Source organism: Stylophora pistillata, chromosome 11, assembly GCF_964205215.1.
Source record: "Stylophora pistillata chromosome 11, jaStyPist1.2, whole genome shotgun sequence".
In the NCBI taxonomy this organism is placed as follows: domain Eukaryota; kingdom Metazoa; phylum Cnidaria; class Anthozoa; order Scleractinia; family Pocilloporidae; genus Stylophora; species Stylophora pistillata.
In genome coordinates this window covers 761,010-779,661 of record NC_142529.1, presented here as the reverse complement: position 1 = coordinate 779,661, position 18,652 = coordinate 761,010, and the positions used below count along the sequence as shown (strand labels likewise).

Here is an 18,652-nt window from a genome sequence, read left to right as displayed (position 1 = left end):
ATGATAATTGCAAATTGATTTGGTTTCGATCATGCGCTGTACAGTTGATGTTTAAATGCAAAATGGCCACTCTGGACTTCTCTGGAGTTCGTAAGGATATTGATATTCGGTCGACATTTAACCCGCTATCGTAGAGAATGCGGGCAGATTTAGAAACTGATGTGCGCGTAGAATCCACCCTCTAGCAGTTTGCTGTCTTATCGAACGGAACCTAAAAATGGCAGACATTTTTCGCTCTGCATTGAACTACATTAGCCAAACAGGGAAGTCGGACAATGACTTCGTGGGGCAGTATGTTGAGTTAGGACCTGTACAACTCAGGGTGCGACGAGTTATCGCAGAGGGTCAGCTACAGCCTTTTCTTTAAATTAGAGTTAAAGCTTATTATCTTTTGTTTCTCGCTGTGATTTTTGATTCGACTCTCGGGTACTTTAACAATTGTTTTTTAATTCCTCTATTTTAGGAGGGTACGGATTTGTTTTCGTCGCCCAGGACACGTCAACCGGTAAAGAATATGCACTTAAGGTACAACTCAGTTTTCAGTGTTTATTAAGTATTCCTCCTGTCTTTCTGTCTACTATCAAAGAGGAAATCTTTTCGTGATGACTGACAGAAAAATTAGCAGTAGCCGGTGATCTGACGTAATAGCACGATTACGAAGTGATTAATCATGCAAAAAGTAAGTAGATCGCTGCGAATTTTTGCCCACGTGTAAAACTTCGAGGAATTCGTTAATTATTTTAGCTGTTTCTTGATGTTGACAGGTAAAAAATCGAGATCAGACGAGATCAGAAACTTATTGTTTGTCAGCCACTTACAAACAAATGGTTCTTTGAGTGGGTGGGCATTCTTGATTGAAGTATTTTTCAAATATGTTGATCTAATTTGTTTTCAGTACAATGATTCTTGAAAATACAAGTTCGCATTTTCTTTGACTTGATTTGTATGCTTTGTTTTAAAATGATTAAGGTGATTTTAGATTAATAAGATTTTGTTATTAGATTGTTTTGTATTGTCCTTTTCAAGGACTTTTGTAATCTTACTTGAACAATGTGAAATAAAACAAAATAAACCATTCTTAGAATATTTTTATTAAAATGAACTTGATCAACAGCATGTGAAATGAATTTTGATTTCTTTAATCTTGTTATCCTAAGTTACTTTACACTAAATTCCAAACATGAAAGAAGTGAATTATTAACCCAGGATAAAATTGAATCACTACCGATTTACCCAAAGTTACATCTAGACTTTCTAAACGGGATGCTTTAATTTTATCCATTATACTTAAATCAGATGAAGGAAGTGTGCCTCAACATAATATTTAGCTTGTTAGCCCTTTGGGGTTTGTGATATCTAGCATGAAACAGACTTGTAGTAAGGTTTGGTCTTTAAAGTAACAAGTGTATCTTGTTTCATTTAAAGGAAACCTTGGTCTTTTAGCAGGTGGTTTTCATGATATAATAATGATAATGATGAATATAGTGATTTCTTTTTGTCATGTTTACTATTATGTTTGCAATAGATAGATAGTAATAATGATAATAACAGCAGTCTTGATAACATCTATGTTTGTTGTTTTACTACTAAGCTTAAAGTAAATAAAACACAGTTTCACTTCTTTGTTCTACATTATAAATCAGGAACCTTATGTGAATTAACATCTTGAAATATGTTTCCTTTCTATAGCGACTCATGGCAGGTGATGATGCAGCCAACAAATCTATACTGAATGAAATAACCATCCTTGTATCCTTTTTTGGTAGTATGTGCACATTTCTCAGAGTATGGAATTCTTTAACAAAGGACATTAAGTGAACTCAAATTCAACTGTTACAGTCAAAGCTGTATAAAGTGGTCACTCGTGGGGAATGGCAGGGTGACCACCTAATACAGGTTGACTGCTAAATATTAATAGGATCTACAGATTAGGGGTGTTACAAATTAGGATAACAACACCCTTTCACCCCAAAATTGATCACTTAATGTACAAAATCTCACTTGAAAATACTATTTACTTTGATTTTTGGAGAGAAACATGGATTTTAAATTACTTGAAGGATTACCGTATTTATCCCTGTATAATACGCACTTTATTTGTACAAAAATAACCATCAAAATCATGGTGCGTATTATACATGGATTCCATTGTTTGTCACATGTCCTAATTTGCATATGTTAAAAACACCAATAGAGCTGACTGCTTAATCAAGGTGAAAATTACTAACAGTGATTAAGGGGAAACAAATTCAGGACTTTGACAACTGACAGCTTGATACAGGGTGACCGCTTAAAATGGTGCCACTTGTCATACAGGTTTGGCTGTATTTGCTGAATTTGTTCCTGTGAAAACATGGGAGAATTTGATTCTGTTTTGATGGGTATGCGTTCATTTGACTGTGTACCTTGTTGCAATATGAGGAAATGAAGTAGTCAGGAGTGCCTGTACAAGGAGTGCTACCTTAACTATTTAAAGAAACGTCTCCGAGGACATCCAAACATAGTGCAGTTTTATTCCGCAGCATCTCTGAGTGAAAAAGAAACTGAACATGGAATGTCTGAATTTCTCATCCTAACTGAGCTCTGCAGTGGTAACTATTTTTCCTGCTTCAGAATAATAAAGATTCCACTTTATTTTGAGCATTTCTAATGGTTGCTAGGATTCAAACAATATCTGCTTGTGTTAAAAGGGGTTTTTCAAAAAAATGCTCATTTTCAATAGGAGGAGAGCTGGTCAAGCTGTTACAGGAGAGGTGTGGACAGCCATATCCACCAGACCAGGTTTTGAAGATGTTCTATCAAATCTGCCGAGCAGTTGCTCACATGCACAAACAGAACCCACCTGTTATACACAGAGACTTGAAGGTAAGCATAGCATTTAGGAAGCAGGGATGGAACTGTAATGAAAGAACACATTTCCTACCACTGAGGCCCTGTTTCAATTCCCAGCCTGGGACAACATCTTAAGTTGAGCTTGGTTTTGGTTCCCATCTTTGCAGTGAGAGTTTTTCTTAAGTTTCTTTCTCTTTTCCTCTCTCTCCAAAGACCAACACTTCAAATTTGATATTAAACGTGAAAAAACAGTGGAAGAAGAGCCAACCTATAGAAGTTCTCTGTTAAATTTCAATTTATATATTATTTATTTATTTTAATTGTTTTTATTATATATGAGATTGAACATCAAATCATTAGGCTCTTATTTTTCTAAAGTCAGATCAATTGAGTCTATGAGTTTTCTTTAGGTTGAAAATCTTCTCATCAGTGCAAAGGGCCAAATCAAACTTTGTGATTTTGGCAGCTCAACTACTCAGCAACAAATGCCTGATGAGTCTTGGACAGCACTCCGGCGTAGTCTTGTTGAAGATGAGGTAAAATAAAATGCAAATTTGCCAGTATTTAATTAAGAGTGAAGATTTACCCATAAATTACATCCAGTTAAATTGTGATAATCTGTGTTGAAATCAAAATCCTTTTGTTCTTTGAAGCCCCTAAGAGAAATCAGAATCAAATTTAATTTTGGGATGACCTCCACTTTACATTTTTTCTCTATCTACCAGCTTCAACGGAACACAACTCCCATGTACCGTGCACCAGAAATGATTGATCTGTACAGTAATATGCCAATCACTGAAAAAGGTGATACTTGGGTAAGTGTAAAACTTCCACAGTAAATTGTATCATTGTACAGGAACTTTAAATTAGCTTTTAAGGATTATATTAGTTGATGTTAGTTATTTGTCTAAATAATTATGATGGACAGCTGGATTTAGCTATTTTAAGAATCAAACACAGTTCTGTAACATTGAATCATAACTTTCAAATAATTTGGTAAATTTTCTATTGATTGTTTGTATTTAATGTTTATGTTTTGTAGGCCCTCGGTTGTATTCTGTTCTTCTTGTGTTTTATGGAACACCCATTTGAAGACTCAGCCAAGCTGAGAATATTGAATGCAAAATACACCATCCCAGAGAATGACACTAAATACACAGTATTCCATGATCTTATTAGTGAGTGACATTTTACTGTTGTGTGTAATTACATGATCTGATTGTTAATTCACCTCTCTAGCTGCTACACATTTCCTTGTAAATTAGTAAATAGAGTTTGGTGTTAGATTAAGATAGCAACTTCTACCGGATGAGTTTGAATTTTCTCATTACATATTTGATGGATAAATGTATGGGTTTTATAGAGAGAAGTTACTAGTTAATCACTTCGGGAGTTAAAGGTTTAAAAAAAGTTGATTGTCTTTTTACTGTTTGTTCCATGATGTAATGGGAATAACAGATCAGAATTAAAATATCTATTAATCAGTTACCATTAATTAGTAAAAGCTAGTAACAGAGAGACTATGTGATGTGTAGGATACATGCTTCAAGTGAACCCAGCTGACAGACCAGACATAAAGGAAGTTCTTACAGGTCTTGAAGCCATTGCAATTGCAATGGATGTTGATCTTAAGGGTAAAGTGGTAAGTACACATTCCTCTTTACCAGAGCAACTTCATTGCAGCCTTCTAGCAGTCTCTCTTTTTTGCTTTGTAGTTTACCTCTTCTCATGACCTTTATATTACTGTAAATCCTCTATTAAGCCCCTCTGGGGGGGGGGGGGGCTTATTTATTTCAGTTACTTTGAGGGGGTGGCTTATTAGTGGGGGCTTTAGTTATTAATTTAAAACTCAGTAAAGAACTCAATTTTATGATCTCACTCTCTCAATGGACCTTGTTTAGCCATGTTATATTTTTAGCATTGTTCTGTAATTTCCATATACCATTTTCTATTGATGCCAACAAGATAACATCAATCAATCAATCACCATAATCAATTTTAATTGACAAACTAAAATTACATTACTTGAATAGATTAATCATACTTACTGACATGGAGTGATATTTTGAATTTTTGTTTTTAAGGGAAAGGGTGTGCTTATTAGAGGGTGTGGCTTACTTGAGGGGGGTGGCGGATTAGCTGAATGGTACATGCATTTTGAATCGTTCTTACTTGTGATCTGTTAGAAGACAGATGTATAGCTGTTGTCTCCATAAAGAACAATTTCTTTTTATCATATAAAACAAATAAATTCCTTGGGTCTGTACAGTAATAGACCACAGAAGACATCAAGAATTTGGCAAAGACATCAGTGACAAACCCAGCTACATGTTCTGTGTCACTTTGTTGTTCTTACCACATTTTGAGGTCATTTGTGATCTTTAACTGTACCTAAAGACAGCAACGTGAAATATATTTGTTTAGTAGACCATAACCTAGTGGTCATGTTTATTTGTATCTCTAGCTGATTCTTACCCTGCCTTAGTATTATAAATAAAATTTGAAAGATGATTTTATCTATTATGAATTTATGGCCTGTATTGCCATTTGCAGAGAGATGATCTCCCACAATCTTCTACAGAACGATCTTCTCAAGGTTAGTATGTACTCTTCTTATAATTTCAATCTCGCATATCCACATGACACACCTATTCCAAGCAATGAACTGCGTCCTTATCATTGTCCACTAGTTTTTCTCAAAATAAAGTGATTAAAGAGATGTATTTTTTGTTAGTTTAAATTTCTAGAATGTAAGACTACTGAGCCATCTTAAGTGCACTGATGGGAAAGTCTGTTTTTGGGTTGTTTATTTGCTAACAGCAGTGTCTGTTAAACGGTGTGTTCATTATAAACCTTCTGTCTGTTCTAGTTATTGCAAGTGGTCCCCCTGTGCCACCATCTTCTTCATCAGGAAATTCAGCAATACTTGGTGGAGTAGTGAAAGGCGCCAACAGTTTTTTCAGTAACATTAAGGATATGTCCAACAAGGTTATGCAATCTGTTGCAGGGTAAGAAATTATCTAATAGATGCTGCATTTAACCCTGTACACCCTAACATCAGTATGCATATTCTCCATACTGGTCTCTATACATTTCCTAAGGTGCTGACAAGGAGAATTTGTTCAACAATTAGGAGCATCTTTAGTTGGTGATCATTTCCTCTATTCTCATGACCTTTATGTGTGATTCAGGCATGATAAATGTAAGGAGAAATTAGCTGCTAATCACTCTTCAGAGTCAATGGTTAAACAAGTTGTCATCCATCCATTTTTTTTCCTTGATCACATTGATGCAATGAATGGGGTAGCTTAGACTTTGTATTTCCAATCATACTAAAAAAGTTGTAAATGTAAACTTCACTTTGGTAGTTATTGTAAGAAATATACAACTTTTTTAGAGACATGTTTCAACATGCTTATGCCATCTTCAATCAATGAGTAACTGAACGTGAGTAATTATATAACAATCCCACCAATAAAGTAGTTCCTTTTTCTGCCTTTAAAAGCACACACAACCCACAATTCCCCTATTCGCTCCAACAAAGGGCTAACGCTCGAAATGTCAGCTTCTATAATTGTAACGGTGGCCAATTTACCAATTCAATGAGATAGAATAAATATATGAAGTTCATATATTTTGAACTGCGGTATTAGATACGTATGATGCACGATCCTTGCAGTATATAGCGCTATTTATGCAATAGCGAAAATCAGACCTGAAAAAATCAGGCCTGTACGGGAGTCGAACCACTGACCTCTGCGATACTAGTGCAGCGCTCTACCAATTGAGCTAACAAGCCAACTGGGAGCAGGCCGTTAAGTTGGTTCATAATAAACCCGTGAAAGTGATAAATGAGATAGAATAAATATATGAAGTTCATATATTTTGAACTGCGGTATTAGATACGTATGATACACGATCCTCGCAGTAGATAGCGCTATTTATGCAATAGCGAAAATCAGACCTGAAAAAAAAAAAATCAGGCCTGTACGGGACTCGAACCACTGACCTCTGCGATACTAGTGCAGCGCTCTACCAATTGAGCTAACAAGCCAACTAGGAGCAGGCCGTTAAGTTGGTTCGTAATAAACCCGTGAAAGTGATAAATGAGATAGAATAAATATATGAAGTTCATATATTTTGAACTGCGGTATTAGATATGTATGATACACGATCCTCGCAGTAGATAGCGCTATTTATGCAATAGCGGAAATCAGACCTGAAAAAAAAAAAAATCAGGCCTGTACGGGACTCGAACCACGGACCTCTGCGATACTAGTGCAGCGCTCTACCAATTGAGCTAACAAGCCAACTGGGAGCAGGCCGTTAAGTTGGTTCGTAATAAACCCGTGAAAGTGATAAATGAGATAGAATAAATATATGAAGTTCATATATTTTGAACTGCGGTATTAGATATGTATGATGCACGATCCTCGCATTAGATAGCGCTATTTATGCAATAGCGAAAATCAGACCTGAAATAGAGCCTGCAATTGAGCTTGTTAGCTCAATTGGTAGAGTGCTGCACTAGTATCGCAGAGGTCAGTGGTTTGAGTCCCGTACAGGCCTGATTTTTTTTTCAGGTCTGATTTTCGCTATTGCATAAATAGCGCTATCTACTGCGAGGATCATGCATCATACGTATCTAATACTGCAGTTCAAAATATATGAACTTCATATATTTATTCTATCTCATTTATCACTTTCATGGGTTTATTACGAACCAACTTAACAGCCTGCTCCCAGTTGGCTTGTTAGCTCAATTGGTAGAGCGCTGCACTAGTATCGCAGTGGTCAGTGGTTCGAGTCCTGTACAGGCCTGATTTTTTTCAGGTCTGATTTTCGCTATTGCATAAATAGCGCTATATACTGCGAGGATTGTGCATCATACCGCAGTTCAAAATATATGAACTTCATATATTTATTCTATCTCATTTATCACTTTCACGGGTTTATTATGAACCAACTTAACGGCCTGCTCCCAGTTGGCTTGTTAGCTCAATTGGTAGAGCGCTGCACTAGTATTGCAGAGGTCAGTGGTTCGAGTCCCGTACAGGCCTGATTTTTTTCAGATCTGATTTTCGCTATTGCATAAATAGCACTATCTACTGCGAGGATCGTGCATCATTCTTACCATTTCAACTTTGTTGATACATTCAAATTATTTCGTTACCCCACCGACGCAGCCCCAAACAGTTTCTTTAGAAACTATCAGCCTTTATTAATTATATAACAGACAAGTAGATGAATAAAATATTTACAGTATGATGTAATACAAAAGCGGGCACTAACTTTGGTAATTCTGTTATTGATATTTAACTTGACCAAATTCTCAATCCTTTGCCTTTCATCAGATATGTCAAGAATGATATTGACTTGTCTTACATAACATCTAGAATCATGGGTAGGTAAATTACATCGAATCTCCAACCAGTCTCTTGAAAAAAATTTTTTTCAAAATTTATGATAATCAATTAATATTTTTGTGTTTGCTAATTCTTTTCATGGTTTGTGTCTTTGCAGTAATGTCTTTCCCAGCAGATGGGATTGAGTCAACTTACAAAAACAATATAGATGATGTAAGAGATTTCCTAGACACAAAATACCCTGAGAATTACTTGATTGTCAATGTATCACCCAGAACATACAGAACAGAGAAGCTCGGAGATAGGGTATGTTTGATTTTTTTCAAAACTGTTGATGTGTTGGCTAAAGTGGAAGATTTAGTGATAAAGATGAGCGATAAAAAATATGAACGACATTTTGACCGCTCCATGGTCATTTTCAAGTTAGAGTTCATGAGTAAATTTCCGCATAATTATATAAGATTTCTGAAACAATGGAATGAAGGTAAAAGCTAAGTGTTTACATATAAACAATAGAGCTAATACCTAATAAAGTGGAAGAGTTTTTTAATTAGATACTGTTATCATTGCATTCATTGTATTCCTATTTGTTTCTGGCTATTACCCAGAAAATGCATTCCACATATCTCTTCTTTATGTTACTTCTCTTTGCTGTTGATATATAAAATTCTACACGACTGTACATTTGAATTATTTTTCACACATACCTTGCTATTCTACATTTATTTTGGGTAAATAAAAGGTCAGAACTGACTCATTTGCCTCCAGTAATTTGTAGCTGCTAAGTTCCATTTGTTAGGCATTGTAGTGGTGTGTTGAAAGTCTTATGTTAAAATCCAAATGTTCAGATTGATTTCAACCCCTGCCAACACACACATTTCATTGAGCAACCCTGATGGGGGGCTTTTCAACATAAATTTTGTGCCTTTCAAGTTGCATAAGTTAGAATTTAAACTGCTACTTCAACTCTGTTAGTCATATGTTTTGGCAAAGTTTTATTTTAGTTTTAGGGAACTTTTTTCTAGAGTGTCTCTTACCTATTAGTTAAATGAAATATTATGGTATTGATGGACATTATAACTGTGATCACAGGTGATAAACTGCTGCCTAGTGGGTCACAGGCTGCCTCCTTTAGAGAAGTTGCTATCCCTGTGTAGGAAAATCAATTCTTGGTTAAGGACTGACAGGAAGCATGTGGTAGTCATTCACTGTCAGGTACACAATCTTGGATTTTATCTTCTACCAATTTCAATTAGGTAATAAGATTTTTTTTTCTAGCCTTAAACTACAGTCACTGTGTAAGTATTCAGTTTTTTTTGTTTTTGTTTTGATACATGTCTACCATACAATTCATCATCATCGCATTTAATTCGGAGAATTTGGTATTGGATTAATTACTACTCACAGTGCTTTCAATAAGATTTGAAATAGGTGGCTACCCTCGGTACAGCACCCGCTGGGGAGCGACTTGAGTGCGACTTGAGTGTGGGTGACTGTGACTTGAGGGTGGTGAAATATACTGGGTGACTCGCAATGGAATACCCACCAGAGCTCCGACGGGTGCCGGGTCTTATTGAAAGCGCTGCTAATCCCCTAAGTGATATTTTTTCACATTCAGGTCATTTGTGTGTTTGATGCTGCAGTGATATTGTAAGAAGCCATTCTGTCGTGGTCACTCATGATAGTTAAAGTGCCACTATGATCAAAATTTCGCATTGCCTTTTCTTTTCACTTCTGGAAACTAGAAGTAAGAAACACTTACCATGCCAAGTTTAATCGCAAAATCCTCACGGGAAGTATGATTATTTCAACCTTGTTTTTCGTTTTTGGTCGCCCGCCATTACTCAATTAAAAAATGGCCGCGTGTGGCAAAAAGAGTTGGCACTAGTTGGAGCCTTTCGGAAGTGAGCCTTTCGGAAGCGCAGCTCGACCTAAAAAACGTGGCTAAATTTGTATGCCATTTGGAAGAAGAATTCGAGGAAGAATACATCTTATAAAGCGCCTAGAATTTCCACTGTCGAATCTCTCACAACACACGAAGCACGATGCGAAAGTGCGCATATGACGTCACAGGCCAGCCCATGCGTAAAACCGCTTCTCAGTTCAGTCACTGGCTCTCGGTTGCGAGCTGAGTAATGGCGGACGGGTTTTTCGTGAATTTCGGCCAGCTATATCAAGGCGTATTTCGCTTCCATCGACCTACAAACTATCACATAGTACAATTCTAACCATATTAACTTGATTGGCGCTAAAAAATGTGAAAACCAGAGACAAAAATTTTCGTCGTAGTGGCACTTTAAAGGGTTGAAGGAAATTGTAAGAATTTGTAGTGATAGTTGTCTACTGGAGATAGAGTTAGCTAAGGTCTTATTAAAACACCACAAGTCCTAACAGGAAGCCAACAGATATACTGTACATGCAGTAGGCATTTAAGATTCTGTGACTTCTTTCTGGGACATTTTCTAGCCCACATTTAGGTTTATACCAAAGTGAAAACCACCATTAATGGTACGCATCCTCAACTTCTTGTTGTGAGGCGATAAATAATTTACTCTCTTTCCATATTAAATTTCATACATACACCATTGCCAAATCATGTGGTAATTCCTGTTAGTAATAAATAGTGTTAAATTGAATATTTACCTCTCTCATGATTCAGGATGGCAAAGAAGCATCAAGTGTTATTGTTGCTGCTTTTTTTGTCTTCTGTAAATTGTTCAAAAATCCAAATGGAGCGGCAGACATGTTCAGCATTCGCCGCTGTGGTATTGGACACAAAGTTTCACTCACTGCTTCACAGGAACGGTAGGTGTTAATTTCTGGAATCATGAGACTGAGTACATTTTAATACATATCTAATTGACCTAAGTAATGTACTGAAGGTGTAGTGCAATGCTGATGAATTTTTTTTTCTTTTTGTGTTTACCTCTTTAGCTATTTACTCTACATCACTCAACTGATTAATAACCAAGAATTGAAACCTCACAAGTACTCGGTTTATATCAAGTCTGTAACAATTCATCCAGTGCCAGCCTTCAACAAAGCCAGGTAAAAACTTTGACACAGTTTAGCCTAAGACAGATACTTGCATTTTAAATATCTCTTTCATTCCTCAGAGTTTTCTTCTTCTACAGTAGTTATTCTGCTCCCAAACTTTTAAGTTTGGTTCATTGTGATTTTAGAACAGGAACCCAACAGTTTCTTTTTCTGTGTCAGGAATGGCTGTCGTCCATTTATTGAGGTGTACAATGGAGAACAGAGAATCCTTACCACAGTGCAAGAGATTGAAAAAATGAGGTAGAGAGTTAACAATTGAAAAAAATGTAATCTAGGGTTTGAAATGAATTGATTACCCCTTACAAACCAAGTTCAAGGTCTATACTGTGAGATAAGGACCAAGCGGATAAACAGAGATTCTGTAACTTACTGTACAGACTGAGAACATGAGATTAGTGAGATATTTATTATATCTCTGTTTTCAAATTGAGAGAGGAAATCTCAATTCAAACAAGCTTTCGAATTTAGCAGGCCATATGGTGAATTATTACACGACTCGGGCAGTCAGAGGGCCATTAACTAAAATCAACCAATCAAAATGCTCTATTGCCGGTCAATATTCTCTAAGTATTGGACCAGGCACTGTCCCGAATGATACCGCACTTGTGTCCCTTTGAACTTGAGTCGTATAATAAATCTCTTATTAACCAAGCTTGCTGGGGACCGTACTGGAAGAATATCGGCCCTCTGTCTTTTTTGTACAGACCTCGCTGCACTCGGTCCATACTGTTAAGACCTCTGGCCAATATTCTCCCAATACAGCCCTTGCGCTTGGTTAGTAAGATACATATGGCTTGATAGATGTAACAATCACAGTGTACATACTGACTGAGAGATGCCAATTCACAATCAAATTGTTTTTGTCTTTTTTTTTTTTTTGTTTGATTGATTCAGGGAGTACGGTCTTGGTGACGGAAAGGTGTCATTTCCTGTGAACCTCACATTGCAAGGTGATGTAACTGTTGTAGTGTACCATGGCCGATCTACACTTGGAGGAAAAGTTCAAGGGAAAATGACTTCCATGAGAGTCTTCATGCTTCAATTCCACACTGGATTTATCAAGACCTCTGCACAGAAACTTAAGTACTCACGGTATGCATGCTGTAAATAACTTAAATTTCCTCTCTTTTTTTTGTATTGATTTCTGGTTTTCTAATTATTGTCATTGATATTTTAATATCAATATCCATAATCTTCATGCTCTTCTCTTTACATTTCCTTTGGTGCTAACAGTGAGAATTTGTTTAACAATCAGAGCTTCATAGGTTGAGGATCATTTCCTTTATTCTTGTGATGTTAAAGAGTGATTTAATAGTATTACTGTTAGGAGAAGCTAGATGCTGGTCACTTCCAAGGCTTCAAGGGTTAATGGACCAGCCTGATAGCAATATTATTTCTTTTTTTTTTTTTGTCAACTTACACAGAGATGAAGTGGACATCAACAAGGATGATGAAAACAAGTTTACTTCAAATTTTACTGTCACACTTGACATCACTGTTGATGCAGAGGAAGCAAGCAGTTTGCCAACTCACACATGGGAAACACTCAAAGTGGAGAAACTGTTCCCTCAAGTTTGTTTCTCTACTAAGGAAGAATATCTAGAATGTCAAGAGGAGTTTGGTTAGTAAGAGAAGAAATTTTCTGCCTTATACAGTGGTTTACAAGACACCATTATACTTTCTTACTTTTTTCTTACGCAAAGGCTTTAAATGGGAAACTTTTACATTTTTTCGTCTAGGGTTTTCATTTATTCTCTTTCTCCTTAAATTTTATTCAGTTGACAATGTTCTGGATCCATGCCTTTCTAGTTAGTCTGATGGAAAATCTGTAGTGGGCTTTGTTATGTGAATTTTGTTTTATCATTTAGACAAGAACAACAGTGTTGATCTTTTCCTGTTAAGGCAACCGCAAGCTATCTTGAAAATTCTTTTTCTTTTTCCCTTTCTCTCTTTTTCAATTTCTTTTTAGCTAATTATTGCCTCTGGTTTGTTTGTTCACAGTAAATGCAGATGACCGAGAATCAAACATGGTTTTCAGTTCAAACTCAAATGAAATAGAAGAAGATGATAGCAATGAGGAACTCCAAGTTCCTTCTGATGATGATGGTGCAACAGGCAATAAGCCAAACATAAACTTCCTGTCATCAATTAACTGGACTACAGAAGGTGTGGAAACCAAAAGCAGTGATGAGGAGTTTGAAAACCTGCGTGACAAGGATCTCGACAATACTACTCAACAAGTACACCAGAATCATGATTTCTTCTCTCAAAGGGAAGGTGTTAGGGATGACATGGATGACAATTTAGACTTGTTTAATTTAAAATCACTATCTAGTGATGAATTCAATGAAGACTTGCTTAATTTCAAGACTTCAGGTGAACCAAATGGTCATCTGTTTAATTTGGATGATTTAGATTCAGATTCAGATTCTGACGATCCCTTTAACAATGTAGATTTGCTGAATTTAGGCAATGGTCAACAGAATCAGGGTGTTTCTTCACAGCCAACTTCTCATATCTCAGTTGTGGACGACATGGGAGTTGATCTGTTGAATTTATCACCAGCAGGAAGTAAGGATAGTCAAAATGTGGATCTTGTCAGTGGAACAGAAAAAAGCCCCCATCGAAAAATGAAACGGAATAAAAGTGCCGATGATGTTCTCAGTCCTGGACTGCATGAAGATGATGAGTTTTTTAATCAGATGGGAAGTCGTAGCTCCAGCTCAAGCAGGGAAAATGTCACTTCATTCATTGTTGCTGGTGCAGATTCTGCTACATTTGATCCCTTTCAGACTACAAGGACTAAATCTCCTGATCTGCCCACAGGGGGCAGTGGTAGTGAGCCAGCATCCCCAGACTTATTTGACCCATTCAGCTCTGAAAGTCCAAGTACAAAGCTTTCTGACAAGTTTGATCTTTTTGGTGCGGAGCCAGGTCAGAGCAACAGCAGTGCAGAAACATTTCCACCTTTCAGCACAAAGAACAATGGATCAAACCTGAATTCATTCGATCCGTTTGGAAAGACCTCAGCAGAGCAAGACCTCTTTGGAATTGGTGGATCTCAGGTTCCCACGGCATCTGTTCAGGCTCCAACACAGAGTGATACGGATCTGTTTGGAGACTGGGGTGACTCCTCATCAGAAACTCTTCAACCATCTAAAGTTCCATCACCAAATCCTCAAAAAAAGCCAACTAGCCCAGCACCACAGAACAAACCAAGTGATCCTTTCTCAGACTTTGGAAATTTAACATCAAATTTACCAAAGTTTCCCTCTGCTCAAACCTTTAAACCAAGTACATCAACTTCACCCAAACCACAGAGGAAACCAGGGCCCTCCACTAGTGCCAATCCTTCTTGGTCTCGTCCAGCCCAACAACCATCCTGGCAGCCTGGGGCTAAACTAAGTAGCTCAGCAAAGGTTCCACAAAAACCAAACTATGCACCCTCCTACAGTATGTCTGGTTCTTCTGGGGTATTTGGAAACTATGGACAAAAATGGAGTGGTGAGGGAGTATTTTTTTTATTAATGAAAATAGTTTTATTTTTATAATTGTGAGTATAGACCCTTGTATATCTCTTCTCTATCTTTTTAAAGGACACACCTGAACTGTGACTTGTATCAGTGAGAGCACTTGTAGTGGGGTCTGGGTGGTATGAAATGAAACCAAAGTGATTGTAATAACTTACCAATTTGAAAGTATCAACCCTTTACAACTTCACATTATACATATTCTCCACACTGTTCTCTATACATTTCCTAAGGTGCTGACAAGGAGAATTTGTCTAACAATCAAGAGCTTCTTTAGTTGGTGATCATTTCCTTTATTCTCCTGACCTTAATGTTTGATTCAGGGCTGATATAGTAAGGAGAAATTAGATGCTAGTAGCTCTTGGGGGTTAAAGGGTTCAGGTGAAATGAACTTCACCCCTTTTTCACACCCATCTTGTTTTGTTAAATTTTTTTTTGAAACATTCTTTAATGGTTTCCCTTTTTCAGCACCCAAACCAGTTGGCCAAAATGAATTTAGTGACATTCTAAATGCACAAGGTTTTAATCGCCCAGCTGCACAAGGGGCACAAACTCTAAGCTCCCTGAAAAAGGAACAAAACAAACCTGATGACCCTATCAAAGCTAAGGTACCGTACCATTAAGAACATCTATTGACATAATTTAAATATTGTCAATTTATTACTTTTATGACCCCTGGTCATATTTGCAACCATTCTTTACATTGTAAATTGTTTATACAGACTGATTTGACATGCAGGGTCCACCAAGATAATGGCTTAATTTTTTTTTTCTTTCAAGGTCAATGAGTGGTCTGAAGGTAAAAGAGGCAATATCCGAGCCTTACTATGTTCACTCCACCTTATCCTGTGGGAAGGAGAAGACAGATGGAAACCATGTGGCATGCACAATCTTGTTCAACCTGAACAGGTACTACCATCATGGTGACCACAAATAATAGTGTGATTATACTGTGAATACAAGTATCACTGTAAGATATGCTAGACATGAGATTTATCAATTGAAATTGGTGTTCAGTAAGTTAATGAGCTTTTCTTCTAACTTATTTGTATGTCTTGCCAAGGGAGCACAGCAGAATTTATTTTCCCTTGATTTCGGGCATCTTTCCTGTATTTCGAGTTGCCATGTTGCTTTTTCGCTTTTATCCGCTGACCGCTATGTTGAGCTTCTTTGCGACTCGCCTCACCCCTTCGGGGCTCATTCATACTGACCTCGGAAAATCGCCGCTTCGCGGCTCAACATAGCAGTCAGCGGATAAAAGCGGAAAAGCAACATGGTGACTCGAAATACAGGAAAGATGCCCAAAATCAAGAGAAAATAAATTCTGCCATGCTCCCTTGGTCTTGCAATAATAATCACAGAGAAATTGAAACCCTTTCTTCCCAAGACCTCATGAGGATTTAGTATTGGATCAACTAACAATCTCTTAATTGATATTTTTCGATTGTAAAGAGAGATTTTGTCTTGGCCACTCAGGAGAGTTTAAGAGTTAAAGTGTTTCCCAGCGATGATTCATCATAATTTTCTTATCTTGGGCATTGACAAACAGATCAATTTTTTATTGTAGGTGAAAAAATGGTACAGAAAAGCTGTACTGTCAGTACACCCTGACAAGGTGGGTACATCTAAACTTGATAAATCCTTAAATTCTCCAAAATTGAATTTCATACTTTTCAGTCTATAGTCATTCAGAGAATTGGTTGGATCATCACAACATATTTTTGAAAGCATCATTTCTTGTTTGTTTGATAATAAATTACCTGAATGTGTTTGCAGGAAGCTTAAAAGGTCAACCACTGTTGTGAAAGTCAATTTGTCAATAGTTATTTTACCCATGGGTCAAAAATATGATTTAATTTGTCTAAACTGTGAACTATGTGTCACCTTTACATAGGATAATGTACTATTAATGTGATCAGATTCCTAGCTTTGTAGCCCAGTTGGTTGTCCTGTCTAACCTGTATGTGGGAGGCACTGTTCAGTTTACCTTCAAGCTGAATTTCCAGTCTTGTTGACTCTAACTTAATTGTGGCACAACTTTGACGCTGTCAAGTCTGATTTATTCGATATGAACTCAACAGAAATGTGTTAATCAACAGACTCCTTTTATTCTTTTTAGCTAACTGGAAGCCCAGAAGAGCCATTAGCACGTGCAATTTTTATGGAATTAAATGATGCCTGGGCAATATTTGAAAAGGAAGGATCCAAACCACTATTGTAAAGGAAAATGTTAAAACATATGATGTGATGGTCAGGTGAAAAGACTTTCTTTCAGAGAGATACAGAGAAAAAGAGACAAATGAATGGAACTGGCAAAAAGTGAGAGATGAAGAGAAAAATGAAGGGGGGCTATCCAAACAACTCCCCTCCTTCTCCATTTCTCCTCACCTTGGCTTGTTTGCCTTTTTACCTCACTGCTGTTTTCATTTGCTGCCAATTGCAAGACTGAAATGAGACAGTGTAATCTGCATAGAATAATTACTAGGAATTATTACCTCCCCGTATATCTCCCAGTTAGTTTTGTGGGCTATGATTGATCAATTTAGTGAATGGGAATTGTAATGTACAGCCCTCTCAATCCTCAATTCAAGAGTTTTCTTGAATTGAAACCTCCCCCCCATCTACTTGAACTCAGAGATAAACAATTTTTTCTAACCTCATTTTCTCCTTCCATACTGTAACTTATGAAACCTAAGCTTGTTTTTCCACTCGACCCAGAACTTACAGTAAAGACCTCAAACTTGTTCAGTAAGAAGCATTAATTTTAAATTGATGGGAATATATACACTCATTTGTAGATGCTACAAGTTGATGTACATGTACATACATTATTTCTTAAGAGAACTATTGAAACCATTTCTCACAGTTGTACTTCATTTCAGATCTCCCCCTCCCCCCCCCCATCCCATCCCTGATATCCTTAGAACAAAACATATTAATTTTATTGTCAAAGATGCCTCCAATAACGACATCAATTGACTACAACTACCTTGATTCATTTCGCATTTCCTTTAAGATATTAATTTATCTATCCCAAGGAGGGGTTTTCAATGAGGAAACTAAAGGATTCTGGTAATTGTGGTCAAATTACAATTTTCAGAAAATTTTTTACAAATGCTAATTTAATTGCCTTCTGTCTTAACAAATTGTGTTGTTGGATTAGATGCATATATTACAGAGTTGACTTAAAGGGGTATTATTTTTTATTACTTCATGATGAGAAAAAATTAAGCCTTTATTATTTTGTTTCATTAGCAAATTATTTTGTTTCATTCATGAGGCTACCACATGTAAGTAGTGATGTGTGAAATTTTGTGTAGTGAAATATGTAGTGTCCAGGCCTCCAAGCCCATGCCCAAGGCCTCAGGAGACATAGACTCGAATACTTATTATGCACTGAGTGAGAAAATTTAGGATAACAAAATACACAAACTGTAAGCGAACTGTGTAAGCGAACTCCTGAACATTACAAAATATTAATCTTAAAAAATAATTCCTTGTCGTCAAGTTACTAATGAGGAATTAATAATAACTTGTGGTCATTTGCCTTTAATGTCATAACTCATTGTTTTTAGTAGCTCTGTTATTCCTGATGTTGGTTTTGAGGGGGTAACTTGGTTAAAACAGTTGGTGAGAGGTGTATCTCTTCTAAGTCTGCAGAGTTGACAAACTTTGTATTTAAAATTGTCACTTGCTATGGTGGGTTGGTCAATTTTAAATGAAGGGGGGTACAAGGTACTATAATGGGCCTTTAGAGGAAGCTTACCTGTAAAAGAATGCAGTGGATGTACCTCCACCTTTAGTTCATTGGAATTGCTTGGTAATAGATGTCAAAATAATCCACTTGTTATAGATAATATTTGAGTA

General features: G+C 36.8%; 1 protein-coding gene across 2 annotated transcripts; it reads left to right on the top strand.

Annotated features, from left to right (window-relative positions):
* Positions 1-49: 49 nt before the first annotated feature.
* Positions 50-17,643, top strand: LOC111323860 (cyclin-G-associated kinase). 2 transcript variants are annotated; one of them, XM_022927303.2, is made up of 24 exons: positions 50-344; positions 464-525; positions 1,690-1,749; positions 2,477-2,591; positions 2,723-2,865; positions 3,243-3,368; positions 3,558-3,647; positions 3,875-4,010; positions 4,368-4,474; positions 5,386-5,428; positions 5,702-5,840; positions 8,187-8,236; positions 8,356-8,504; positions 9,291-9,413; positions 10,858-11,003; positions 11,133-11,246; positions 11,415-11,495; positions 12,150-12,347; positions 12,680-12,876; positions 13,257-14,759; positions 15,254-15,393; positions 15,566-15,694; positions 16,353-16,400; positions 16,905-17,643. In XM_022927303.2, exons 1-24 carry the CDS (start codon positions 218-220, stop codon positions 17,004-17,006), a joined length of 4,128 nt encoding a protein of 1,375 aa, XP_022783038.2. In that variant the 5' UTR covers positions 50-217; the 3' UTR covers positions 17,007-17,643. The 2 variants fall into 2 exon arrangements, with proteins under 2 accessions (XP_022783038.2, XP_088594008.1); XM_088737882.1 differs by lacking the exons at positions 50-344; positions 464-525 and adding an exon at positions 603-679.
* The last annotated feature ends 1,009 nt before the right edge of the window (positions 17,644-18,652 follow it).